This window comes from Patiria miniata, unplaced genomic scaffold (assembly GCF_015706575.1).
Source record: "Patiria miniata isolate m_02_andy unplaced genomic scaffold, ASM1570657v1 HiC_scaffold_19, whole genome shotgun sequence".
Classification (NCBI taxonomy): domain Eukaryota; kingdom Metazoa; phylum Echinodermata; class Asteroidea; order Valvatida; family Asterinidae; genus Patiria; species Patiria miniata.
In genome coordinates this window covers 8874580-8900864 of record NW_024037057.1, presented here as the reverse complement: position 1 = coordinate 8900864, position 26285 = coordinate 8874580, and the positions used below count along the sequence as shown (strand labels likewise).

Here is a 26285-nt window from a genome sequence, read left to right as displayed (position 1 = left end):
GCCCCGAATACTTGAACTAGTTGGCGCGGTATTTTCAAAAAAGATCTCGCCACGGTCCGCTTTGAAAACAAAAAGGCAAAATTAGGATCGAATTTCATCCACATTTTCATGATATAGGCCAAATTATAAACAGCTCAGACATTAGAGATAGAATCCTCAGTTTTTTCAAACCCTTCACTGAGAACTAGAACAAGCTTCGCGTCGTACTTGTAACCATGTACTGCGCCCTCTTTTCACAATGTCTGGTGTGAAGCTTGGTTGCCAGAGGGCGCTTTCTACTTATGACGTCGGACAGAGCTGATAAAAGATCGAGGAACAGAGGTTTCAAGTGGGCCTCTAAATATTTGAAATGTTCATTGCCACATCGACCTATATCGGCATCTATGCACTCCCGTTTTTTGTCGGGGGCTGGGGGGGGGGGGTAGTGATGGGTAAAATTCCGTACAATTGGTGCATTCGAGAAGAGCAAGCACCATGCATGTACCCATACACCACCCCAGCCAATTTAGACCTTTTAGAGCAATTAAAGGGTGCGTTCGTTTAGCTCACCCGGGTCGACACGGGTAAAGGCAGACGGGTCAGCCACGACAGCCGGGCTAATTGAACGCTCAACCGCGGGCCATCACGATCGTCACGTGACGCCCTTAGCCGTGGCCGTAGCCACTGACAAAACGCCCGTTTCGGATTGGGTCTTAGATTGAGATTTACTTCATTTTAGTCAATTAAAACAGTTGGGCTGAAATTATAGCCTCAAAAGTCGCAATGAACTCAATCAATGTTTACCTTTAGACTTCAAATAAAAGTGAACTTTTAAATCCACTTGAAGTTTCTGCTGTCTGGCCGCCATTGTCCGTTTGTAGGGAATGAACAACGCATGCGAGACGTACTTCCACCAGTGACTCTGCTCCACGAGCAGGGTCTGTGTCGGCTGACCCGGGTGAGCCCCGAGAATGACGTCAGAGCTAATCGAACCGGACACGGGGCTGACCCGTTTCGACCTGGGTGAGCTAAACGAACGCACCCAATGTACCATGCATCCCCCTTTTTTTTGGGGGGGGGGGCGATGCTGGGGTAGTCAAAATACCGTACAATCGGTGCATTCGAGAAGGGGACCATGCACCCATACCCGGCACGGCCAGCGGGGATGGGATGGAATGAGGAGTCCCCCTGTTAGAGCAGGTTTCGTCCGGCCAATATTACTTGTACATGAGCATGTTTTAACTCGCCTAGGTCTAATGTGCACTGGCTCCCCTTCTAGGCTAAACTAACTTCTTCTTTTTTATTTTTATTTATGTGCTTATTCTTTCATCTTGTTTTACATTTGTATTTTTGCCCAATTTCTTGTCTTTATACGGTATATTTTGTGTAGATATTGTGTATAATTATTTGTCCACTTTTCTTGTATAAGTGGGGTTGTTTTGGTCTAATTTTATTTTCATGTAATTTTAATGTGAGGGCTTTTTCAAGATGTTTTAAGGTTCCCACTTTTTGTTATCCCCCTCATAATCATCTTCTAATTTGAACCCCGTCGTCCGCTTCTCGTGCAAGCCACGACCAGGTGCGCACTCCTCAATCGATGTTCCATTTGAAACTTTAAGGTAAATTCTTAAAGCAAACACCCAAGTTTTCTATAGAAGGGAGAGAAAATAAATCTCAAGTGTTCAAACGAATCGTCCATGATGATTGTCCGATGTTGACAAACATATTATGTTGATACAGAATCGGGATTCTTACGGGGAGGGGAACAATGGCGTGCCCGTAGGCCTTTTCTCGGCCGTGCTTTGCTCACAGTACACGGGTAAACATTGATAGGAATGCCCGCTGCCTTGATCGATATTGCTTCGGGGAACATGCTTCTTATCAATGTATCAGTGGCGTAAATTTGTGCCGGGCAGTTGGGGGAGGGGCGGCATATGACCAAAATCTTAAAATTGCCCGGCCGTGGAAAATAATTCGAAAAGCTGGGGGTGGGGTGGGGGAACTGGCCACCACATTACACCAGGGGCGCTGTGCATGGTACAAAATTAATGTACAGCGTACGTATACTTACGCGTATACCCTTTCCCTCGTTTGTCACTGCATGCTATTGAATACAATTTGGTTGTTAGGATTTCGAAAAATACCTCCCAATTCGACTGATTTTATTCTCTCCGCTAAAAAAAAAATGGGGATGATCCAATAGCTTTCCCTTGGTCAAAAAGTGGGGGATATAATATACCCCCACCCGGATGTATGTCTCTTCGTCTTATGAAACTTATTTCCCGGTTCAAGTTCAAGGTTCAGCTTCGCTATTTTTTTTTCCAATTTGTGTAATTTTAAATCACCCATCGACTAAAAAATGCCAAAAATAAAGCAATACATCAGCAAAACGAGACATTTTCGACGGCCGCAATTAAAACTTCACCTTATTGCACGCTATAATAACTGTCAAAAGTACATGACAGTCATGTGACAGCATGTTCACAGCCATCTTAATTTACTCCTGACAAATTCCAACCATTCCAATCATGGATTTATTATAATTAAACACCTCTATTATCCTGGCTCCGGACATAATTATTCATTTTATTGATAGTTTGGAATAATTCTTGACGGTCCTAACTATAACCCGACAGCTTCGTACGTTATCTTTTTAATCTGATAAAAAAATTAATACCTTATTGTCATTGCATTGTCATTGTTGCAGGGTGTGTTAATGAGATTACAATGGATTTGCACTAAATATATTATTTTTCCACTAAATGTTATGAAAAATTCCGACAATTATTAGTTCACCTTAAAACCATCGTATCTGCTGTTTAAACTTATCTTCCGAATCTTGCCTTGAAATAAGAGTCGTCTTTTCTTTCCAACTTGGTCCCCATCTCCAACAGGTACCGTGGACAGGTTTGCTAAGTTTTGTTTGGGAGTTCTATACTTGAACAATGAACGTTCTTTTTTATGTTTCCTTGTTATTGCGTCCCATAGTTACAGTTATGTTCTTATCCTCTCACAGATGTCCCATCTCCATCTGGTACCGATATACACTTGTTGCTGAGCTCTTGTTTCTCATTTCAAATATTTGAACGGTGGTTCTCCCTTGTTTCTCTGTTATAGTGTCATCCTGTTCTATGGTTCTAAGGAACGGGCTGTCACAGTGTGTTTAAACAAGGATTTAAGGATGCCACGAGGTTCGTTGAAGAGAATGAGCCCCTGGTGAAGAGGATGAGCCCCTGGCGATGCACGGTATATTTGAGTGACCCATGGGAACATGTGTCCCCAAAAGTTTCTTACAAATAAAATGATATTGGACTTTTTAAGATAAAAATATAAGTTCCTTAGAATGTTTGAATGTTGATTTGTGGTTACAAATTATAAACTGCACTCAAAATGCTCATACTTCAGGGTCTTAGTCCTTTCAGGCATCACATGTCTGGCACGAGGTGGCTTGGAGTATTTAGTTTACTCATTAAAACCCCTGACACCTGAGACCTGACAACTCATAACAAAAATATGAATGGACGAGTCCACTCATTCAAAGGTGAGAGAATCATACATTTGAAGACATCCAAATGTTAATGCTGCCCATGTGAACAAAACCTATATGATCTGAATTATTTATATCATGCTGATTAAGATTCTGATATTTGCACATAATTATTGAGTGAAATTATTAAAGTTGTTCTTTCAACCTAAATGAGAGATCCCCTTCTGTGATAATCGACGAGTCCATTGACGTCATCCGAACCAAGCTTAAAAAAAAACCGACTAAAAACAAAACCTCCCAAAAATGTGTCCCCTTGGCAAAGTACCAAACACGATCAAACCAAATATGCTTAGCCTGTCCCTATTTTAAAATTAGTAAATAAACAAAGTGTTTGAGTTTGAGCTGAGGATTTGGTTCGCTAGGGGAGTGGAGAGCTAATAAAAAGGGGATCCCGTTGGGGTCTTGAGTTAATCAAGCACTTGTTGGCTGGACAGGGAGAACAGAGCAGTTTCTCCGTCGTTTTTTCAAGACATCGGGTAAGTACAATAGCAATTTGTTATTTTGATACAACACTTACATTTCATATAAAATTATTACTACAGGGTATTAAAAAACGAACCCTCAAAGCGCCTTCTTTTTTACAGCTTTTAAAAACTACATCGCAAACACCGAAACATACACAGGAGAGAATAGTTCAGTAGCTTTTCAACATCGAAAACATATTTCCGATTATATTTATTGAGTTATGGCCAATTCAAAGTAAGCGCCCAGTTTTCAATCTGTCCACGGTCTCAATTGTCATTTGTCAGAAATGAAATGTCTTTGGGGTGGAGGGCACTTTTGCTTCCTTTAATGTTTTATTCCTTCCTTCTTTATTTGGTTTCTGTTATTTTTAATTTTTTGCAACAATGGTCATTTATCCTTTTTGAAGTAAAGGTAGTCCAGAAAAAGATTGTTTGGTTAACTCCTTAGATGTTTACTTTGCTGCTTTGTCTCTGCCCTCTACTTGGTAGCCTTTTCCACAGATGTAAGTTTCGGTCAGGTTTTATTGCAGCAGTCAAAATATCAGTCGCCATGGACAAAATGAAAGAGCGGCGCTTGTTTTCAATTGCCCATAAATCAATCAATATTTACCCAATTGGAAAGAGTTTTCGTTGTTGAGAAGCTAATGAATTACTATACTCTCTAAAGATGTATAGATGTTTGCGATGCATTTTTGTTTAAAGCTGTGAAAAAAGAGGACACTTTAAGGGATCGGTTTTTTAAAGACACCCTGTATATAAAGCAGAATATACCTGTTTTTTTTTATGTTGACCAACTTATCCTCATTAAAAAAATCATTGGAATCGAAAGTGTTTTACCAAAGGGCAAATATTTTTTGTTATCCGGACTGCCATTTCTAAATACTCGAAGTTGTAAAACATTCTTTTTTTTCAGTTGTATGGAAATTAAGATGATGTTATTTAGTAAACATTTCGCGCCATCCTTATAAGAAATGTATTGTTTTGTAGAGTTAGTATATTTTCCTCGTTTTTCTTCACCAGATTACTTGAAATATTCAGTGGGCATTTCCTCAAATAATCCAAAATTTCGCTTGGGAAATTCACGCGTATAGCATTGTAAGCTTCGCCTGTTGTTGCTCATTACTGTTTTGTGCAACTGGAGCAACAATTGTTGTTAACAACATCTGAAACCGCTCAGAGAGGCCAGAAAAAAATATGTACTTGTGGTAACATTTTCGTCACGGCAGTTCGGTTTCGCTTTACTCATTGCACAGGGTTTTTTTTATTTGCAAACTAACACATAGGCGTACATGTACCAATCATATTTTAAACTAACATGGTGTTTGCGCATGCGTAGATGTACGGAATGCAAACCAGTCACAGGTACAACTTGTTCACGGTGCAGCCTGGAGAAAGTTGATAAGTTTGCAGCGTTCATAAACGTCAATTATTTTCCCCAATTGATATTGGCATATCATCGGCGCGTGTTTGTGTACCAAGATTCGGCTACAATTACATCATTAAGCAACTTGAAATGACAACCGTATGTTTATGGCGTGTTTGGTAATGCCACATGGTAGTTGTCTAATGTGTTTGTATTCATTTCACATCACCAAAGAAAAAGTTGTAACTGTAAGAAACAGGCCAAGTATTTCATCAACTTTATTAGATCTCCTAAAGGTTAATCAAATCAAAAGTCGCCTTTTTTGTGAGTCGTGTGAGTTGAGTGTTCAATCCGATTGAACCAGTTTAGACGGAACTGCACGTTCAAAAATATCCACATTTGTCTTGCTTAAACTCCACCTTAGTCCTTACCAATTGCAACTAGAGCTACTATTGGTTAAAACAAGCTATCGTATCTTCAGTGTGCAGTAGTTGGCGTAAAAAAATTATCAACCAATAGTTTTGAGCGTTAGGCCTACAGTTTCTGAATTTGGATCGACCATACAGAAATATCGTTGTTTTTATTTTTATCATAATTATTTATTTATTTCTGGTAATGAAACGAATGATTCCTCAAAAGTGACCTAGGTACTGTAGCTCAAAAGCCTGAAGAAACTTGTAAAGAGAAGACAATGAGAAGAAGTTACCGTTTTAGAGGTGTAGAAGGAAAACCCCAGAAGAATAATCTGGGGGAAAACCGTCTAACCTATAGTTCAATAATGATTTTCAAACTTAATTTGCCACAGAATCACTACAAATTGTGACTTTCGATTAAATTAACTATTTTAGGTATGGACTGGAACCCCAATCCACACATTGGCCCAGGTGGGATTCGAACCTGGGTCACAACGGTGGAGCGAGAAAAGTGCCGCTGCGCCAACCTGACTTCCCTCCATATCAAGACACTTTCACGCAGGAGTAGTTTTAAAGTGTCTCATATTTAAAAAAAATAATTAAAAATGGAAAAGTTTAACAAATGAATGGACTGGAGCGGGGTTTGAACCTGCAACTTCCGTGTTACCGTTCCGGTGCTCTACCAACTGAGCTATCCAGCCCTATGTTTGTGGTTCCCCAATTTGTCAATGTATTTGTTCATAATTACGACTCATATTCTAATAGTAGGCATAATTATCTCTCTCTAGAAAACACTCGGGATGATGAAGGTGATCCTTCTGGTAAGCGTGGTCTGCCTCTTGGTAGGATGCCAGGCCAGACCGACCAAAGATGATGACAACATCCGTGATCTGATGGAGGAGTTGGTGAAAGCTGAACAAGAGGAGAAACTCTTAGAGAAACTGGCCGAGCTCGAAGGTGAGAGGGTTAAGAGCCATTTTACGTCAAAATTATAAACTCTCCGCCGACCCATTGCTGTTCTAAAATCAAGTCTAGTTGGCTAGTTTTTTTCCCCATTAGAACGACAGTTTGTACTCGACGGTCAAACCATTTTATTTTCACAAGTTCGTCATTGAACATCAAAATAGCATTGTGAGTGCTCCCTTAACTAGAACACCGTTGTGGACTATAAAATAATGTTGCTCATCAATTAATTTGCTGCCTCTTTTCGTTCAGATGACGAGCGCCGCTTGCTGTTGAAAGAGTTGAAGGAGGCAGGCCTTAAGGAGGAGTTGATGGAGAAACTGGGCGAGCTTGAGGGTGAAAAGGGTAAGCATTATGACACAGTAACTTTTGGGGGCATTCATGTTGATCGGTCGATGCCTCAGTCCAAACGGAACTCTTTCGAATCTTGGTTCAGGTTGAGGTTGCTTTGAGGAACTCGCCAGTAAGATCCGGTGGGGAAAAGACAATCTTTAAGAGGATAGGGGGCTAAAGTTCACTTTGGGCTTGATGCTTTGCATGATGGATAACTGCAACTTTCGAGGATTTCGTCATATGATAAACTTGCAGTACTCTACAAGAGGATTGTCTTCGTCAAAAGCCAGAGGTTTAGATGTCTTTGAGAAGAAATGTGTCCTAGACACTTGGTGGACTGTTCTTAAAGTTCAACGATTAATTTGAGGGGCTTTTTTACTATCTACTTTTACTATTTTTTTAATATTTACTTCCAGGAGACAAGTCTCAAGAGGGCGGCAAACCACCAAAGCCAGAGGAACGCCAAATGAAAGACAAGCAAGACGGACGCAAACCAAAGGAGGGGAAAGGTGAAAAGGAGGCGGAGGACAGTGGACCACCACCCCCAGAGGAACGCCAATTGAAAGACAAGCAAGATGGACGCAAACCAAAGGAGGGGAAAGGAGAAAAGGAGGAGGAGGAGGAGCAGAAGAGAGCCAGCGGATCTGCTCCAGAGGAGCGCAGTGAGGATCAGGATGAAATGGTTGAGACCGATCTAGAGGAGGGCGGGCCGAGAGGGGACTATGATGATAGAAAGGAAAAAGCAGGGAAAGGGGGACAAAAAGAGGAAGACGAAGAGGGGCGCAAGCCACGCCCACCTAAGGGGAACAAACCACCTCCCCCAGAGGGTGGCAAACGGCCACGCCCAGAAGAAGGAAGCGGAGATCTCCCAGACGAGCTGAGTGAGGATGAGATGCTTGAGCGTCTTGGGGAGCGCGGACTGAAAAGGGATGGGGAGGGTAAGAACGGCGGAAGCAGAGAAGAAAAGTGGGAAAAGGAGATGGAAAAGTGGGGGAAAGAGATGGAAAAGTGGGAAAAGGAATGGGCGGAGAAAGAGGGTAAAGAAGGGGAGGGTAGTGGAGATGAGCTTGATGGCTTTGTTGAGCGTGAGTTGAAAGAGGATGCTGAGGGTAGAAAGGAGAAGAAGGAAAGGGAAGATGACCGCAAGCCACGCCCACCTAAAGACAGTAGGCCACCTTCCCCAGAGGGTGGCAAACGGCCACGCCCAGAAGAGGGCAGCGAAGTAGAGGGTAGTGGAGATGAGCTTGAAGGCTTTGACGAGCGTGAGTTGAGAGAGGATGCCGAGGGTAGAAAGGAAAAGGAGGAAGGGGAAGATGACCGCAAGCCACGCCCACCTAAAGGCAACAGACCATCCTCCCCAGAGGGTGGCAAACGGCCACGCCCAGAAGAGGGCAGCGAAGTAGAGGGTAGTGGAGATGAGCTTGAAGGCTTTGACGAGCGTGAGTTGAGAGAGGATGCCGAGGGTAGAAAGAAAAAGGAGGAAGGGGAAGATGACCGCAAGCCACGCCCACCTAAAGGCAACAGACCATCCTCCCCAGAGGGTGGCAAACGGCCACGCCCAGAAGAGGGCAGCGAAGTAGAGGGTAGTGGAGATGAGCTTGAAGGCTTTGACGAGCGTGAGTTGAGAGAGGATGCTGAGGGGAGAAAGGAGAAGGAGGAAGGGGAAGATGACCGCAAGCCACGCCCACCTAAAGGCAAACGGCCACGCCCAGAAGAGGAAAGGAGTGGGGAAATTCCCGAAGACCTCCGTGAAAAACGCATGCTGGCTCGCTTGTACCAATACCTTGAGAACCATTAAAAACGGACTGAAAGTCTTAAGAAAGTCTACCTTAGGTGATATCTCGATAAGTCAAACTCTGATAACTAAAAACAACTATTAAGTCAAATTAAGAATCCATTCCCCTCACTTGTATAACAATAATATACATGTACAACCCTGCTTTAACTCAAAACTCTGCTTAAGTCAAATTTTGAACCTGTTTCTGTGAGTTTTGACTTATCGAGATTTCCCTCTATTATTACATAAAGTTATGATTTCTTTAAAAGCAGTAGATTATTCAGACTTGTAAAATGATTTTTGGTGATACATGTAATAACATAAACCCTCTGTTTTAAAACAAGATGTTTAAAAAAATCAGAGTGTTACAGTCACGCTAAAACAGTTTGTCGTGCTTCAAGAAAGAAAGGAACTGTAGATTTTAGACGCTGTTTTCTTCATTTTCGAATTGCCTGTACTTTCGGGTCGGTTGTTTACTTGTCATGAGCTCGATCGTGAGATGGATCGCGCCAGATTTCCGACACTGACAGTCGGTCCGTTCAAATTAACTACATTTCGTGTTTCTTGGGGTTTTGGCCCTTCACAGAAAAACTTAAAGTTCATGAATGCAATGGCGTCAATTGCTTCTCAAAAGGAGGGAGGACTAACCTTGACGAGCACTCATGCGAGCGCGAAGCCCTAACGGCGTGGGGTTCGGGGCCCGCTTAAGGGCCACTACATTTTTTGGATTCTAGACGCTCTGTGGTGCTATCTGAGGCAATTTCTGACCACATAGAACAAATGTTTTTGAGCAAAAGATAGCAAACGATAACCTTTAGGCTACAATAGGCTACAAGTTTTATTTAGGGACGAAAAAAGTGGGGGGGGGGGGACCAAACGATATGATATCACCCCACCCCCCTTTAAAAAGTCCCCCACCGATTGACGCCCAAGCTAGAGCATGAATGCACTTTCGCCACAGTTTTACACCATTATATTATTGGTTTGTACTTGTCAACAAGATATCGCATTAATTGGACTCTTTGGTGAATAAAGATATCTCTGTCTTCCTGCATGTAAACACATGTCTCAAAACTTGTAATTATGTTCTTTGTTCTGTACAATTCAGGTATTCAACTTAAAACATGAACAGAAATGCACGAGTGGTGGAAATACATGCATACTCGGAGTAATTATCTGAAAGTTCTGTTGTTAAAATAAATGGCACTTGGGTAACTCAGTCGATTGTGGAAAAATTGTCGAAGAAAGAATGTTGCATCCTTACGCCACTTGTTAATAATGGTCCGTTTTCTACTTTAGAGAAAAGCACATTTCTCATTGGGTTTGAAAGTGGCACGGTTTTTAATGAATCTTAATTTGGACAGAAGGGGAGCCACAGCTGGAGACAAAGTCATGATTTCGTAAACTGAGCAAGTTTCAATCATGGATTATAAACAGCGCCACCTATCGAATAGTGTCCAGTCTGGTTCCTCGGAAATTTATTTCTAAAGATGAGACAGTAAATGTAAGTCTGGGTGCCAGTCTTATTAGGTACACGTCGATTTTGTTGGAAGTCTCTCCACAATCGAGGGGGAAAATGATTGAATTTTCGCCTAAAATGTTGCAATATTTTGTTGCAGTATTTTTAATAAGTATCCTAGGGACATGTTGGTGTATAGAGCATGATTTAACAGTCGTCGTCCCGGCTGGCAGAAGAGAATGCTTTCATCAACGCATCAAAGAACAGAAAACCTTGGATTTCGAATTTCAGGTGTGTGTGTGTCAAAAAATAAATAGATAAACGTGCGAGTTCGGCCAATGTCAATGATGTATTTGGCGATCGTGTAGTATAGGGCCCCTCTTTAGTTTGATCAAATATAAAGTAGAGTCAAGGGTGTTTTTTATCATTAAAAAAGAATTTTTCAAGCCTAAGCAGGCTCTGTTGTAGGCTTACATGGTTTGTAATTTTGAACAGTTTTTTGGGGGTAGAAAACTAGAAATTGGGATTTTCGTACTACTGTTGCATGTTGGTGCTTCGTACACGGTATATCGTGGTTATCACCATTTTTATTTTCGTGTTATGTTTTGTTGTCATCGTAATTTTACCCCAAATTTCCCTGACAAATTCAAAACCCTGCTCTCTACATATGCTACATGCTCTACATACCTGCTTATTCTTACTCTTAATGCCCCCAACTAGTTTTGAAGTCAAGTTAGTCAACTAAATTAAGAATGAATTTTGTTCTCCAGGGAACAGGGCCTAGTACTTACATGATCACCTTTTATTTGGCACCAGCATGTTTGGGGCAGAAAACATTCCAATTCCCCCCTTTTAAAGAAGCTAAAGTTTAAGAACATTTCTGATTTGTACACAACAAAATTCTTGTTGGCTTTCTGTCATGTCTTTGGGCTGAAGTGATTTTGTGTTAGTCGGGGCTAGCCCCACTAGTGTGGCCGACGGTATGCTGCGCTGAACCTAAGGCCACACACCATGGTCCGCGCACTACTGAGGACGTTTTCATAAAATTTGCAGGGAATTTCTTACATATGGTTGTATTCTATGATGTCCCATCTATCACTTCTGGGATGCTTAGGTGTAATGATGTTCAATTTTCCGAGATATTCTTGAATCTTTCTGGAGCCCATATGCACTCGTGAAACGTCCGGTGATGGCAGCGATTTTGAATGTGACAAGAGATGACCTCAAGCTGTGACGTCGCGTTTATGCAAATTGCTTGTTGAGCGAGGGCGCGAGTTGCAAATGCGACGGCTGTTTCCTGTACCATGTATTTATCCGTCTGGGGGCCACGTGCACCGATCTCTATTCAGGATCTACGGCACAGGAAACAGCCGTCACATTTGCAACTCGCGCCCTCGCTCAACAAGCAATTTGCATAAACGCGACGTCACAGCTTGAGGTCATCTCTTGTCACATTCAAAATGGCTGCCATCACCGGACGTTTCACGAGTGCATATGGGCTCCAGAAAGATTCAAGAATATCTCGGAAAATTGAACATCATTACACCTAAGCATCCCAGAAGTGATAGATGGGACATCGTAGAATACAACCATATGTAAGAAATTCCCTGCAAATTTTATGAAAACGTCCTCAGTAGTGCGCGGACCATGGTGTGTGGCCTTAGGTTCAGCGCAGCATACCGACGGCCACACTAGTGGGGCTAAGTCGGGGCATGATGTGGAAGGCCATTTAATTTTAGAATAGGTGGGGCAGGCTGTTCATCTGTTTTCATCAGTTGCTATGTGTTACCAAAAATATTTCCAGATGTCCGCGCCCATCTAAATATATTGGAAAAATAAACCACTTTTTGTCTTTGACTTTATTTGCAGGTCATTGAAGGGGGAGACATGGATATAAATTTTATACTGAGATCACCGACGAATAAAGCGCTGGCCACTGAAGCACGCAAGCAAGAAGGAATTTACACGTAAGCACCTCATTTGGATAAAAAAAACAAGAGCATGGGGAGAGAGAAGACAACATTAGCTGAGAGAAAAGAATAATCCCTTGTCCTTTTTATAAGTTAGGCCAAGTAAGAAAAAAACGTGTTTAGGCCCCCCCAAAAAGTATCCGTAGCCATGCGCGTCGGCAAAATGAAAAAGTTTTTTTTTCAATACAAGATGATGTCTCAAAACCGCCAAACTCACTGGTTTGACTGGAATCCTGCTGCTGCACAATTTTAACGTGTTTTTAGATGGGGCTATGATCGAGAATAAGCTTTATGTGGCCTCTCTGGACTCCCATATATTTGCACTAAGTTTAGTCGGGCACCATTTGCAGTCATCAGCCGACATTTGAAGCCATTAAAAAAAAAAAAAACAGGTTAAAAAAAAAAAAAAGCCGCGTCGCTGCACCACTTTTGGGGCAAGCTCCATACCAGATACCGGAGACTTTTTTTTTTTGGCCTTAGCGTCCTGCTTTTTTAAAAAAAAAAAGAGGCACTTTTTTTTTTGTCCTACCAAAATGGCCTCCCGACTGGGCTTTTTTTTTCAAGATGGCCGCCAGCTTTTTTTTTTAAATGGCTGCCACTTGGACTCAGGAATGACATACCAGCTTTGTATAGGCTAGAAGCAACAGACGAAGAGGCCAAAATGATGTCACCGTTTACAATTTATCATTTGTTCATGGTTTAAAAAACACAAAAAAGGAGGCGGCCTCCAAAAAGGAAGCGGGCGGGGATGCTAAACAAGTTTTTTTTAAATTTTGCCTGAATCGTTTTTTTTTTATATTTGACTGTGGGAGCTTGTTTAATTTTGCAAATTCTTTGTATATTTTGTTCCAGCTTTGGCACTCATGAAACTGGAGATTACCTCTTTTGTTTTGATAACTCCTTCAGTCGAATGACAGAGAAGGTGAGAAAATAATTCCGTAAACATCATATAGTAAAACTAGTCCGAAAATTGTGGACTGTCAATACTGCATAACTTAAGATAGTCCAAAAACATGCAATACAAGAAAATAGACTGGCACATGAAACAACCAGTCCAGCACCCCTTTAGTCAATCAAATGTGTCAAGAGAAACTGGTTCCTAGTCTCTATTTCTACACATTTCCATAGTCATGCCACCAGACTACTGAAGGGTCAATCTTCTCAAAAAGTTGGACATGTACCAGTCTAGTCTTAGGCTTCAAATTGAAGTCACATGGCTTCACTGTCAGGTGCAAAATGTTTCAGTCTCCTTTAAATAAAAAATGAGATCTCAAACTTGATTGTTGAATACTGAGGACCTTGTCTTTGCCTCATGAAATTTTTTGAGAATTTTATTGGCTAAAGAGCGAGTAAAGTTGGCCTGATTTTGTTTTGCATGGTTTTTCTGCACTTAAAGGGAATATACAACATTTGCAAACATCAAAAAAAAAAACTATCAAGTTTTTACGAAATACCTTACTTGGATGTTGGTAAATGACAGTCAAAAGCATCCTGTAAAATTATGGCTCCTGGTGTGAAGTCATTCTCAAGAAATTTGTATTTTTGTATACATTTCCAACAGTGGTCGGCCGATCACTGTTGGAAAAACCTAACTATTTTTCAACTTCTGCTTCAAATTTACCATTTTTTTTCAGTCCAAATTTTGTTTGCTATTGGTAACATGTTCATGAACGGGTGCAGGCCAGCTACACTGGTTCCCTTACCTTACAATTTTCCGACATCTATAAATTGATCCATTTTATCCTTAGTGAAGTCAGAGAACCAGACTACTTGAACATTTTCGTTTTTCTTGGTTTTTCCAGCATTTTCGAACACAAAACTTCAAACATGTCAGTGTAACAATATTTGACCTATTATACTAACCCCTTAAATAGTTCATTTCTGAAAATTACGGCAAAAGCCAATGATGTACATACCCTTTAAAGGTCTAGTCTGAAGTAAAACCATGTACACTGTAATATCTAGAGTTATTGGAATGTTCTCGGTCATTTTACTAGGCAATGTGTATTTGTCACTATTCATTTGGATAGCTTTTATAACCATTTGAAACTTGATGGCATATTGATCACAATTCTGTTGTCGAATAAAAGTCTCAGTGTTCCATTGGGTTAAGTTGATGAAAAAAATGATTGATTTTCTTGATAGCTGGTGTATTTTGACCTTGCCTTGGATTATGATGACGAGGATGAAGAATTAAGGAAACCTCCATGGATGGATTTGATGACTGGGACGGGGGGAGGAACCGACACAATGGAAGTACGACTTGAAGAAATCCAGGTGAGGCAGCAGTTCCATTGGAAGGGGAGGGGGGAGGAGGAGGTGCTGCTGGAAGGCCCCTCCTGATGGCCCTGCCCCCAGGAGGCCCCTCCTTCAGAAGGTCCCGCCCACTGCAGGCCCCCATTATGGCCCCTCCTCTAATGATCCCTCCCCCTGAGAGGTTTCCTTCCCTGAAGGCCCCTCCCAATTTGCGCCTCCACATGGCTCCCTCCCCTTAAAGGCCCCTTCTTACTGAAGCCCTCCCCTTAAAGCCCCTCCCCCTGAAGGCCCCTCCCCCAGTAGGCCGCGCTAGAATGCCCCACCTGTTGAAGCCTTCCCCTTGAAGCCCCGTCCCTGAAGACCCCTCCCCTAGATGACCCCTCCTTAACAATTTTTATTCCTTCTTTTCAGACGTCCCTAGGCATTGTCCGCGACAACTTACACAAATCAGTCCAGACGCAGCGTCTGTTGCGCAACGTGGAGTTCCGAGACCGCTACCTCGCCGAGCGGAACTACGAGCGGGTCTCGTTCTGGTCCATACTGACCACCGTCGTCATGATGAGCACTTTCGTGATCCAGGTCATCATGATACGGAGTCTGTTTGGCAGCCGCACTGGGGGAAAGACCGAGACCAAGACATGACGAGGCACCTCAGCAGGTCAACAGTCAAATGGGAGAGGGGCAGAAGAAGGGGGGGGGGGGATTCTAAAAAACTTGGCATTTGGAATGTTCCCTATGCAATCATATAGGAGGCTTCATGGGAACATTTGTTGGCGTCGGGTAGGTTGCCAGTGGGGGAGGGGTGAGGGTACCTCCCCCTCCCGCTTCAATAAGAGTGTGTTCCTATTTTTAACAGTTGAGGGGAGGGGGGAGATTATACCGTTCTAGTACTTTGTTGATTCTTGAATCGTATTTTTGAACAGCTTGACAATAAAAGTTAGCATTATTGTCCGTTAGTTCTTTCATTGAAGAGGTTGATTTTTGTTTTCTTTTCTAGTAGCTTTTATTTTGACACATTAACCTATCGAGCTAATACATAGGTTATTCTTTTGTAGGTGTATTTTTACCATTCAAACACGAGTCTTAAATTTAGTCCATGCACACTGCATTCCTAATGCTTAACAGGAAAACAGTGTGTGCATGATTTTACACATCTATGTGATAAACGTATTAAGTGTGTTTGTCAGTTAAGTTTTTTTTTTTTTGGGATCGAGTTGTTTTGATGGAGCAATCGAGTTGTTTTGATAGAGCAAATGAACTTGTTACATTTAAATTTTAAATGTTGTATTATTCAATGGTTCAAGGTTGCATCCGGTTTTTGATGCAGGATTTATTTTTTGATTTGTTAGAATAGAGACACTGCACTGGAAGACATAAACGCCTTACATTATATAAATTATCATTTTTAATAGCGTTACAAATCAATAGTTGTGTTCAGAGGATTTGTTGTTCAGAATGAATAGGCATTTTATTTGTTTTAACACATTGGGGCAATGCTTAAAACCCAACAAAATCCTTCAAAACCCGTTATCAGTTATTGTGTAATTTTGATGTATTTAGTTCTGCAGAAGAAAGTGTATCAACTTGCAGATTGCAGACTACTCTTATGCACTGCCTTTGAAAAAAGACAGTGAATCATTTTCTACAAAGGACATTTGCAATAATTATAGAAAGAATGTTGCATCCTAACGCCACTTTTTTCATCATATATTATCTCAATGAAGCTAGGTCAGTCATTGCAAAAATGTTGCAGACATGAATTTGGGACTGAAAAACATTTCCAATTTTGTTAAAAAATACTTTGAACATGCACTTTACTCTCTATAGACTTTGTACACAACCACAAAAAGTGGCGCCTGGATATTACATTTTTTCCTAATTAAATGACATGTACATCACACCGCGTTTGTATTAACATGTTGTAAAGGATGAATAAATTCAGAGGTTTGTACTTAATTGCAAACATCAGCTGGTACTTTGCGAGATTTTAGGATGAGTGGGTTTTTCATCAGCCCCAATCCACACAAACACATATACAACAAAAATCGAAATTGTAAACCACAAATAATTTTACAAGTGACTGAAAAGGGTGTTCAAGAGTTATTTACATATTTTTTTATTCATCAGACAAATGAAATAATATGGAATACAAAAATTCTTTACCAAGACCACCAAATTTTTAAAACTAAGACGTAAAGGTATTAAATGCTTGAATCAATGATTTGTTACACTTCAACACATAAGAGACTTTGAAACAAATGAATTGACGAGAATAGACCATTTTCATGTTGGGGCCATCTTGATTTTTCCCATTCAAATCAACGTAACCAAAGCAAGGCTGAAAGGAAAAATAGTCTGGTTCCTTTTTGCACAAAACATTATCATTCAGTACTTTTGTTGGATACAGGGAACATGACTGAAATGGTGGCAGCATGATAAATGTCTATAGTAAATTTCTGGTACATGAACCATTGACATAAACTCATCACTAAACATATGTTTTGCACTAGAAGAACAGTTGCCCTACGCTTAATAGCTGCACACTGATATACATCTGATACATGTACAGTTGAGTCTTGTATAACAAACTCGTTCAGACCTAGCCAAATTGTTTGTTATATCAGTATTTTGTATTAAGAGGAACATCAGTCCCATCATTGTGCATATAAATGCACAGTTGGGACTTAGGCTTTATGTTTGTTATAACCAGAATTTGGTATTGACAGAGTTTGTACAAACGAGATTCGACTGTATATCGTAGCATGCAAATTGTATGCAACCTAGCGCACCAGCCAACCGGAGTCCACTTTAGAAACTGTGATGTCATTTTGATCAGAAATGTGGACTAAGCTGTTGATTGGTCAATTTGCATGCAATTGCACTGTTTTGGCGCACCAGCCAACCGGAGTCGACTGTATAAACTGTGATGTCATTTTGATCAGAAATGTGGACCAAGCTGTTGATTGGTCAATTTGCATGCAATGCTTTTAAAATACAACACGGGTTACAGCAAACGCGTTAGAAGGCGCCCGCTGATTGGTCAGAATCTCGAAGTCAAGACGCAGTCTTGTTTTGCATAATTAATCACCGAATCTGCACGAATGTCGCAGACGCTGATATGCAAGCGGCTATTCCACAGACTGCTACCCATAGATACCTCACCATGTATACCTTCCTATAATTTAGATGATTGTAATGGTAGCCGTAGCCCTTTGCGAGAATGCAAGCGGCTATTCCATAGACCGTTACCCATAGATACCTCACCATGTATACCTTCCTATAATTTGGATGATTGTTATGCTAGCCGTAGCCCTTCGCGATGAAGCAGCCGTGGGCCGCCCACCAGCCAATCTGCAAACAAGATGATTGTCAATGCACGGTGGGTGCAATGCCGCATCGACAACCAGAGAACACAACATCAAAACAAAATATGCCCAGGTATGGTGGGCCTCTTGACAATCAGTCAGTCATTTTGTAACGGAAAACTTTTTTGTTCCAATGCAAAGACAAATAATACTTTTTCAATAACAGGCATACAACTAGGAATTTTAGAAGGAAAAAAACCGAGGAATTTTCAAACCACACAAGATTTTGAACAGTATTTTTCAATTTGTAATGGCCTTCATGAGAAGTTAAAAACGAGGAAATTAGCGGATCCGAGGAAAAGTTGCACGCCCGCATTTAAGTCAAAATAGAAATAGTTTTCAAATCAATTTTATATTTACAAGTTTCCCCCTGTTGTGTACTTTTTAAACTAACAAACTTTTTTTCTGTTAAAGTAAATATCCATAACCTTTTTTTTTCTTTCATAATTTTCAACATTATCAGAAAAAAAAAATTTGACATGCCAAGAATCATAATGTGTCCAAGATATTCACCTTTTTTTTTCTTACAGGAGCAAAACTGTCAAGTAAAGAATGAAAGCCGACAACTTGAGGCCTCCACTGTGTTTAACTGAAAGAGAAATCAAACGCCAATGTGCCAGGGTGCAATGCAACATCGACATACACAATATCAGTATATCAGAAGACTTTCTTCTTTTTTTAAAGTTAATTTGGAGTAAATAAACAGCTTAATATAAAAAAAAAGTATTTACACACTGTGTTAGAGAAAACTAGACCAATTATGCACGGTAAATGTGACCTGTTCTGTCAAAAGCAGATGCTTCTGGGCAGAGGTTGAAATTGAGATAGGGCCAAAAAACGCCGTGGGGGTGATTTTTTTTTTGGATTTTCTAATTCTTGCATATTTGTTATCCTGAACATGTCTAAAATATAATATAAAAGTTTGAAACCCTAATTTGAACTCTAAGTATAGTGTTTTTGATGATTTGTTAAGGTATATCAGTTAAAGATATGTCACTTAAAACAAGTCTTAAAATAGACCCCAAACTTTAACTGCCGTTTTCTCTGTTTTCTACTTTTCGACACGATAAACTTCAAAATAGCATAACTTTGCCCAGGAGTGACCGGTTTCAAAAATTCAACCACCTATTAAAAAGGAAAAAGTACATATTTTAATAATAAGCAAAAATCTCATTTTTGACCTTATGCCCAGAAATGTCTGATTTTGACGGAACAGGTCACAGTTATAAAAGAACCCAATCACTCCTCTTTGTACTGACAATGTAAAGTGAGATTACGCCTGTATACATGCAGTTCTCTCTCAAAGACGGCCATCTCCGTAGGAGAACTGCAACTGCGTATTTTACGCAATCAAGCACGCATTGCACAGTGTTGAAAATGTTCCAAACACGCGCTTGTTATTCGAAATGTGTTCAAAATACGACGCAGCCGATGCGCATTATGCAAGTTGACGCTCGAAATGCTGATGCACGTAGCTGGTCTGTAGGAAATGACGTCAATTGAGAGAGACCTATTTAGTAATAGTGACTTGGCTACGTAGTACATTGTGCATCCTTCAAAATCACTGAAAATCTAGTGTTGGATTTGGAAGCGTCTAGGACTGGAGGATAAGCATTAAAACTCAAAATCCCATGTGAACAGGCTCCAACATACCACAGGCCTATTTGCAGTGCCAGTCAAGGCTGCAGTAACAAAATGCACAGTCTCTCCGGTACACTTTGAAGAGTTCCTCTCCCGTTGACAAAGAATCGCAGCCGACGTTTCTGTTTTATTTCTTGGCGTATGAGATCTTCATGGCTGCCGTTGGCGTGATCTTGAATCCCTGTAGGGCCTCCTTGGCTATTCCCGATTGCGTCTCGTTCTCGAACTCCACGAAGGCGATGTCGTGACGACCGGGTACGAGTCGCACTTCCTTGAAACCCTGGAATCTGGGGATAGGAAATCATATTTGATTTATTTAGTGCAAGCAAATGAGAAGAATGGAATGTCCAACAAGGTCAATTACTATCCCGAATCTGCCCTTCCTGAACTGTCCTTCACTGCCCCAGTGCTCTACGGTGATATGGATTCATTAGGAAGTAAATATTGTTTAGTACTGGTGTTTCTGAATGTGCGCTAACTAAGGACTGTGCATCGGAACTGGGTACCCGAGTACCCCACTGTTGACGTCAGGAACTGGTTCCAGAATTTAGGATCGGGTGGGGAATTTTCAAAATGAAAGTCAGGCTACACGGGAAAACAAAACATTTCATGTTTATGACTCTCGCGGAAGTTGCAATTTACACCGTAAAGCTATAAGGCTCACTGTACACGCTTGTATCTTCTGCACTGACACACCAATGTCGTAGTATTATCATGTGGACATTTATGAACAATCCCAACAGCAACTTCTGAGATTTAAATTTTGGAATTTTTTTTCAATTGGGTACCTGGTTCCTGTAATGCACACTCCTAGCATAAACCAATATCATCTTCCCATGATTGTCAGATGAACGGCAGTAAATAATACATTCTGGTGTCACTGTAAGGCTTATCTTTCTCTCGCACTGGTACTTGAGCAAGGAGCCCAAAGGCTGGACAGTTCAGATGATAGGATACCAGTTCTGCGTTGAATCGAAAGAAAATAAAGCAAGATATTTTGACTTACTGCGTGAAGAGCATCTTCAACATCATCTCGTTTGTTTCCTCCGGCAGATTGGTGAGGAAAAGAATGGCGTTAGGCTGGTCTGGAAGAGGCATAGCTACAAGAAAACAACAAAAACATCTGAATTAGCTCCTAGAAATGTACTCTCAATGCAATGACAAAGTATTACAATTTGTGGAGTAGAACACTAATGCTACAAATATCATCATACAAACATTTGCCGACATAAACAAACATCCATCTTTTCTTCCACATTTTGCCTGTTGAAAATAGCTTTGACTCTAACCTTCGCAAATCCTCCAAAATGCTCTTTGCAAAATGGAGGATTTTGCAGGATTGAGGCTATACGGCAAAAACGTATTTGGCTGATTTGGAGGATGAATGTGTCAAGGTCTTAGGCCAGATCTAGTCTAGGGGCTAGACGACGTTATGATTTGATACGCGAGAGAGGGCGTTATCACGACTATAAATCCCTAAGTCTGACAGTACATACCTGGTGGTTGTTGCATCTGCATGGGTGGGGGTTGTCCCATCATGTTGGGGGGCATCTGTCCCATCATGGGGGGAGGGCCTTGGCTCATGGCGGCCGCCAGGGCATTCTGCTTGGCAGCCTCCTGCTTCTTGCTCTTCTTGGTTTGAACTACAAGAACATGAAAGAAGAAGACGATGAGAAAGAATGAAGTGGCAATTGAAGTTGAGTAAAAAAAATGTGTCAAGACGAGAGGCTTTGACATCTAGTCATGAAGACAAGATGACGATAACAAGACAGCTACATTTGAAAAGCCGACACTCCCACAGTGTACTGCCTTTTTCCCATTTTTTCCCCAGATTTTACTCTACAAGTCTCATTCCGCCTTGATTTTGATAAATAATACGAAAATTCCAGTGCAGGAAGTCCTTGCAATTTATGAAAAAAAGAAGTTGTACTAGAAACATGAGAAATTGCATTAATGAAATTTTTTTTTGGAACACCAAACAATAAAACAAAAAATTTCGCTTGTTCTTCAGGTGTATCAAAGTTTCTACAAACGTTTTTGGAACCACCTCTGCAGGAGACCAACAATACATTTTTTTTTATACTAAGTGTCATGACTTAAGTAAATCCATCAAGTCAAGTTTTTGATGGATTGGCTATTTGATGGAAATTGATGGATTTTGGTTCAGATGACCAGTTTGTATGCTGATTGTAAACCAACAGCCACGTAGAGATCTGTCAGTAATAAGCCTCCTCACAGCATTTTTATCTTGCACTTTTTACAAACTCGAAGGCCACGGAATCAAGCCTACAAGCCTGCTCAAGTGCTTAAAATGGGACAATATGTTGCAACCTGCTGCCATTTCCTAACGAAAGTGGAAATGTTTCTCAGTCCCAGATTCACGTCTTATCATAATTTTTGCAATGACTGACTTTATTGAGATGATATATGAAAAAAAAAGTGGCGTCAGGTTGCAACACTTTTTCCCTTAAAATTATTGAACTAATCCAAAACATTGAAATCTTGAGTTGAGCATTTGTCCACACATTCTTCCCAGAATAATCTTCTTACATTTCAGAAAGATCCTCATGGAGGAACGCCCAGCTAGAAATGTCAGACCCCTTCAATTTTACGATGATGGTTTGCGGCAGTTTTTCATATCTCACGTTTTTCTTGTAATTCGAATGAATTAACTTTTTTCAAAAACGTCAACTGTAAAACTATCACCGTACACAGCGATTTATATGCTTTCATTTGGACAAGGATGGTTTGGATTTTATTTGGGATGGGATGACGTGGGAAAGGGGCAGGTGGAAAGGGGGGTTGGGGCAAGGAGGAGGGGCTCAGTAATGTACCTGGCGCAGGATCTGGCTTCCTCTTTTCAGGCCGCTTTTCTCTGGGGACGAACGTGCCTTGCAGCTTGGCCACTGCGTCCGATTGCGACTTGCCGTACTGTATTCTCTGCAAGACACATGACAAGTCAAATTATTAAATTCTAAGGAAACATTCACGATGCTAACTCTAACCTTAACTCCAGCCTTGTCAAACAACCTTGAGTCACTGATATCTTACAAATCCACTAGATTTCGAAGAAGTTAGGAAGGTAAAATCATGCCATCTATAACAAGAAACACCACAAAAGTCAAAAACTGCAATGAAATTTTCATCAGTGGTGGCTTTGACAAGACCATATTAAAAGCTAAATTACCAAGAAAATTAATACATGTATACCAAATTTGGAGTGGAGTTTCTGTAGAAATACTGGAATTTAATCCTAACACTCGACACAGCGCAGCAGGTGTAAAAGTCCGTGGGACCTTACTGCACTGAGCCATCAACACCAGTGCATAAACGGCCAATTCTGAGACAATGAGAGCTAAACTCATTGAACAATGCCACAGTTGTATCCTGCTATAGTTGGTGTCCACAGACTCTGAGGCAGTAACAGTCTTCAGAATTTCCTGATGGATCTTGCTACACTGAGTAGGCTGGAGTGTTGCAGCGTTTAGCAGGGTTTCTAGCTGCTATACTCACCATGGGCTTCTCGTAGAAGGGAAATCCCTGCATGGACCTGAGGGCGTTGGTGGCGCTGTTGATGTCCTTGAAGACGACAAATGCCTGTCCCCTCATCTTGAGCGTCTTCAAGGCAACGATGTCAAGGATCTGACCAAACTGAGAGAAGATGGCGTAGAGGGATTTCTTCAACTCTGCAGACAGAAATAGGTAAACAGGTAAGACATGAAAGGTATTTTATTAAAAAATACTTGTAATTAAATTAAAAATACCATACAGCTCTATTGAAAAACCAAACTGATCGGTTGGTATGTTTGCTGATTGTAAACCAACAGCCACGTAGAGATCTGTCAGTAATAAGCCTCCTCACAGCATTTTTATCTTGCACTTTTTACAAACTCGAAGGCCACGGAATCAAGCCTACAAGCCTGCTCAAGTGCTTCAACTGTTTATGTGGTGAACTGTTTATTTCGATAGATAACCAGTTCACCACAAGTGTGTAAAATCATATCATGGTACGAAATCAAGGAAACATGGAAAAGGTTCATATTTTGAAGGAAATGCAAAATTTGTCTATCTTCATGATCTTCTTTTGATTAGATCAAAAATTGCAGAATGCGGCATGTGCGGATTCAGTTACCATGGTTACCACGTCCCGCATTCATCTGCTTTGTTATCTTTCAAAACTAGTCAGCAAGCAGATCTCATGCATCCGCAATTGGAAAGGGAAGGCAACTATTTACCTGATTATGCTTTATTTGACAGATTATGGGAATATGGGAAGGCAAACAATTTTAATTAATTTTTAATAAAAACCCTTTTATTTTAATTTTCTTACCATCTTTTTTGATCTTCTCATTCAAATTGTTGATGTAAATCGTCTGATTTGGAGGGACATTCATGTTGACTGTTTACTTCTGAAAAAAAGAGTGAAATTAGTGAATAAAACGTGTTTTTATGACGTTACTTAAGGGATAAATTGCGTGTGCATAGCTAGCAGTGATGTAGTGCCTTGATGCTGGGCCTTGGCCTTAAGGCTGCCTTAAGGCTGGATTTTAGGGCCTTGGCCTTGGCCTCGAGGCTTGAGGGCAAAAGCCTTGGCCTTAGCCTTGGCCTTGAGGGTTCAGGGCCTTGCAATTTTGAGTCAAGGCTCTTCAAGGCCCATAGATTTTTGCATTTTTCAGATAAATCTGTTCGAAATTTTGCTGTTACCATTTTAATCGTAATACCATGGAGGAGGGAAGCACCCTATAGATTTGAGTGTTGGGCACAATTCCACTTTTGTAGCATCACATTTTGTTACCATTGTAGTAGATTTGCTGCAAAAAATATTCCGTACACTTGTGGGGCTAATGAGATGATCACTTTAATTGCATATAACTATGGAATAGATCTGATTGGTTGTATATGTCTCCCTGATAAGTGCTAAAGATTTGCATGTATCTGTTTTAGATAATGCTGATATTTCTGACCATGTTGGGCCAGCAAATAAAAATTTCCCAAATCAGTTTCTTGGATCCCCCTTTTGTTACACTTGGGAGAATTGTGTGTCAATATAGAGGTAAATCATTATTTTGTTTAGTTAAACCATATTGAAGACCTGAACTTATACTTTAATAGATACAGTGCAGTCATAAAACGGTGTAGGCCTATGCGAGCATGTTGATTGCAATTAAAGAAATGTTGTTCTTCGTAACGAGCAATTCGTGATGATAAGGGTGGATCCAGGGGGGCCAAAAGGGGCCAGGCCCCCCCCCCCAACCAAAAAAAACCGAAACCATTTTTTTGTATGTGACGTCGTAATAAAGGCAGGCAATGAGTACACCACCATCTTTTCCTAAAAAACCATCGGTTAAAATGGTCAGAAATTGCCTCAGAGCATCTCGAATCCAAAATTTTTTCGGGGCCCTTAAGGGGGCCCCGAAGCCCAAGCCGTAATTTTTTGACCCACTTTTTTTGGGGAGACCAAAATTTCTTTGCCCCCCCCCCCCCAAAAAAAATTGTGTTCTGGATCCGCCCTTGCGTGTTGATGTGTCACTCATGTGACTATAATTAGTTCTATATCAGTGGTCATTTCATAAAACAGGGCCTTGGCCTTGGCCTTGGCCTTGAGGGTTAAGCCTTGGCCTTGGCCTCGAGGCTTGAGGGTCAAAGCCTTGGCCTTGGCCTTGGCCTTGTGGGTCAAAGCCTTGGCCTTGGCCTTGGCCTTGAGGGTCAAAGCCTTTGCTCCAACACTGATAGCTAGCTCTACAGTAAAAGAACACAAAAAGCACGATGTGAGAAGACAAATTCTGGATTAAAATACAACTTTCGATCGATCAAAATGGACACATTTTATCCTGCACATTCACACTCAACACATTTATCTTACAAGTATTCCCTGATTATGCTTTATTTGACAGATTATGTTGGATTTAATAAGTTTACTTACGACAAACGTGGGTATCGGAAAACGACGCTTCGAAAACGTTTGCACTGCGCCCTCTGTCGTTCACTAATGAGCAGTTTTTTTTAAACTGTAAATTAGTGAACGACAGAGGGCGCACTTTAAAAAAGTTCGTCGGGACGGCGCGCGCTAGGCTAGGCCTGCAGAGCTAGAGGACTGTACGAAATTCAAGAAGTGCAGGGATCGCTCGAGAGGAAACCATTTGATCATGTATTTCAAGCAAATCTTGTGGATTAAAGGTTTCGAAATCCTTGCGTAATGGTTAAAGAATTAACTATGGCTGACAAATCACTGGTATTTTTTGTCTGTTTTACCGTTTCAACCGGGAAAGGTTTTTCATGAATATTATCAAAGTGTGTCATTGTCTTGTTTTTCACATTCAGTGATGCTATACGTAGATATTTTAACAGATTTCGCCTAAAAAAAGATGTAGGAATACCTATACCTACCTCCATGCACAAAATAAGTGGGAGCAAGTATGAAAGTTGACTGGCATGGGGGAAAATGCCCCACCGATATTTGTTTGTAAAGTGCAAGCCTTTGAATACACTTTTGCTTCCCGAATGTAAATAACGAGCATGAGGTCGTACCATCAAAAGGCGCCGCCACATTTAACATTGGAATTTCTGAGTTTGTTTGGTCAACAAATCGTGGTTTTATTACCGTCCCTAATCCCTCCCAGCATTAAAGCTTTGTTCCCTCGGTCGCTGTTTGTTCATAAATTTGTCCAAGTCATTCATGAGAGGGATTTTTCAGCTAAGAGCGACCTCACACTGTAGTCTATGTAATAAACCATGGCGAAAGCCTATACAGCACT

The 26285-nt window shown here is 40.9% G+C and overlaps 3 protein-coding genes across 7 annotated transcripts; 2 read left to right on the top strand and 1 right to left on the bottom strand.

The window, feature by feature from the left end:
• The first annotated feature begins 3893 nt into the window (after nucleotides 1-3893).
• On the top strand, nucleotides 3894-9899 carry LOC119725669 (ABC transporter F family member 4-like). Its single transcript, XM_038197167.1, has 4 exons — nucleotides 3894-4002; nucleotides 6555-6723; nucleotides 6982-7074; nucleotides 7479-9899. The coding sequence occupies exons 2-4, from the start codon at nucleotides 6567-6569 to the stop codon at nucleotides 8858-8860; spliced, it is 1632 nt and encodes a 543-aa protein (XP_038053095.1). The 5' UTR covers nucleotides 3894-4002; nucleotides 6555-6566; the 3' UTR covers nucleotides 8861-9899.
• Nucleotides 9900-10337: 438 nt separating this feature from the next.
• LOC119725670 (transmembrane emp24 domain-containing protein 5-like) lies at nucleotides 10338-15648 on the top strand. The gene is made up of 5 exons (XM_038197168.1): nucleotides 10338-10589; nucleotides 12168-12265; nucleotides 13121-13190; nucleotides 14414-14545; nucleotides 14936-15648. Exons 1-5 carry the CDS (start codon nucleotides 10416-10418, stop codon nucleotides 15164-15166), a joined length of 705 nt encoding a protein of 234 aa, XP_038053096.1. The 5' UTR covers nucleotides 10338-10415; the 3' UTR covers nucleotides 15167-15648.
• Nucleotides 15649-17760: 2112 nt separating this feature from the next.
• Nucleotides 17761-25553, bottom strand: LOC119725668 (U1 small nuclear ribonucleoprotein A-like). 5 transcript variants are annotated; one of them, XR_005270722.1, is made up of 9 exons: nucleotides 25454-25553; nucleotides 23861-23939; nucleotides 23044-23216; nucleotides 22365-22470; nucleotides 21027-21173; nucleotides 20537-20630; nucleotides 19543-19817; nucleotides 18403-18478; nucleotides 17761-17875 (listed from the first exon to the last, which is right to left on the bottom strand). XR_005270722.1 is itself a non-coding variant. In XM_038197164.1 (7 exons), exons 2-7 carry the CDS (start codon nucleotides 23922-23924, stop codon nucleotides 19658-19660), a joined length of 744 nt encoding a protein of 247 aa, XP_038053092.1. In that variant the 5' UTR covers nucleotides 23925-23939; nucleotides 25454-25553; the 3' UTR covers nucleotides 19144-19657. The 5 variants fall into 5 exon arrangements, 3 of the variants coding, with proteins under 3 accessions (XP_038053092.1, XP_038053093.1, XP_038053094.1); XR_005270721.1 differs by having other exon boundaries at nucleotides 17761-18478; XM_038197164.1 differs by lacking the exons at nucleotides 17761-17875; nucleotides 18403-18478 and having other exon boundaries at nucleotides 19144-19817.
• Between the last annotated feature and the right edge of the window lie 732 nt (nucleotides 25554-26285).

Coding starts and splice junctions, on each gene's coding strand:
- LOC119725669 (XM_038197167.1), top strand. CDS start 6,567: ATGATGAAGGTGATCCTTCTGGTAAGCGTGGTCTGCCTCTTGGTAGGA. Junction 6,724..6,981: donor GAAACTGGCCGAGCTCGAAG/GTGAGAGGGTTA, acceptor CTTTTCGTTCAG/ATGACGAGCGCCGCTTGCTG. Junction 7,075..7,478: donor CGAGCTTGAGGGTGAAAAGG/GTAAGCATTATG, acceptor ATTTACTTCCAG/GAGACAAGTCTCAAGAGGGC.
- LOC119725670 (XM_038197168.1), top strand. CDS start 10,416: ATGATTGAATTTTCGCCTAAAATGTTGCAATATTTTGTTGCAGTATTT. Junction 10,590..12,167: donor CCTTGGATTTCGAATTTCAG/GTGTGTGTGTGT, acceptor CTTTATTTGCAG/GTCATTGAAGGGGGAGACAT. Junction 14,546..14,935: donor TACGACTTGAAGAAATCCAG/GTGAGGCAGCAG, acceptor CCTTCTTTTCAG/ACGTCCCTAGGCATTGTCCG.
- LOC119725668 (XM_038197164.1), bottom strand. CDS start 23,924: ATGAATGTCCCTCCAAATCAGACGATTTACATCAACAATTTGAATGAG. Junction 23,217..23,860: donor TGAGAAGATCAAAAAAGATG/GTAAGAAAATTA, acceptor TTCTGTCTGCAG/AGTTGAAGAAATCCCTCTAC. Junction 22,471..23,043: donor CCTTCTACGAGAAGCCCATG/GTGAGTATAGCA, acceptor TGTGTCTTGCAG/AGAATACAGTACGGCAAGTC.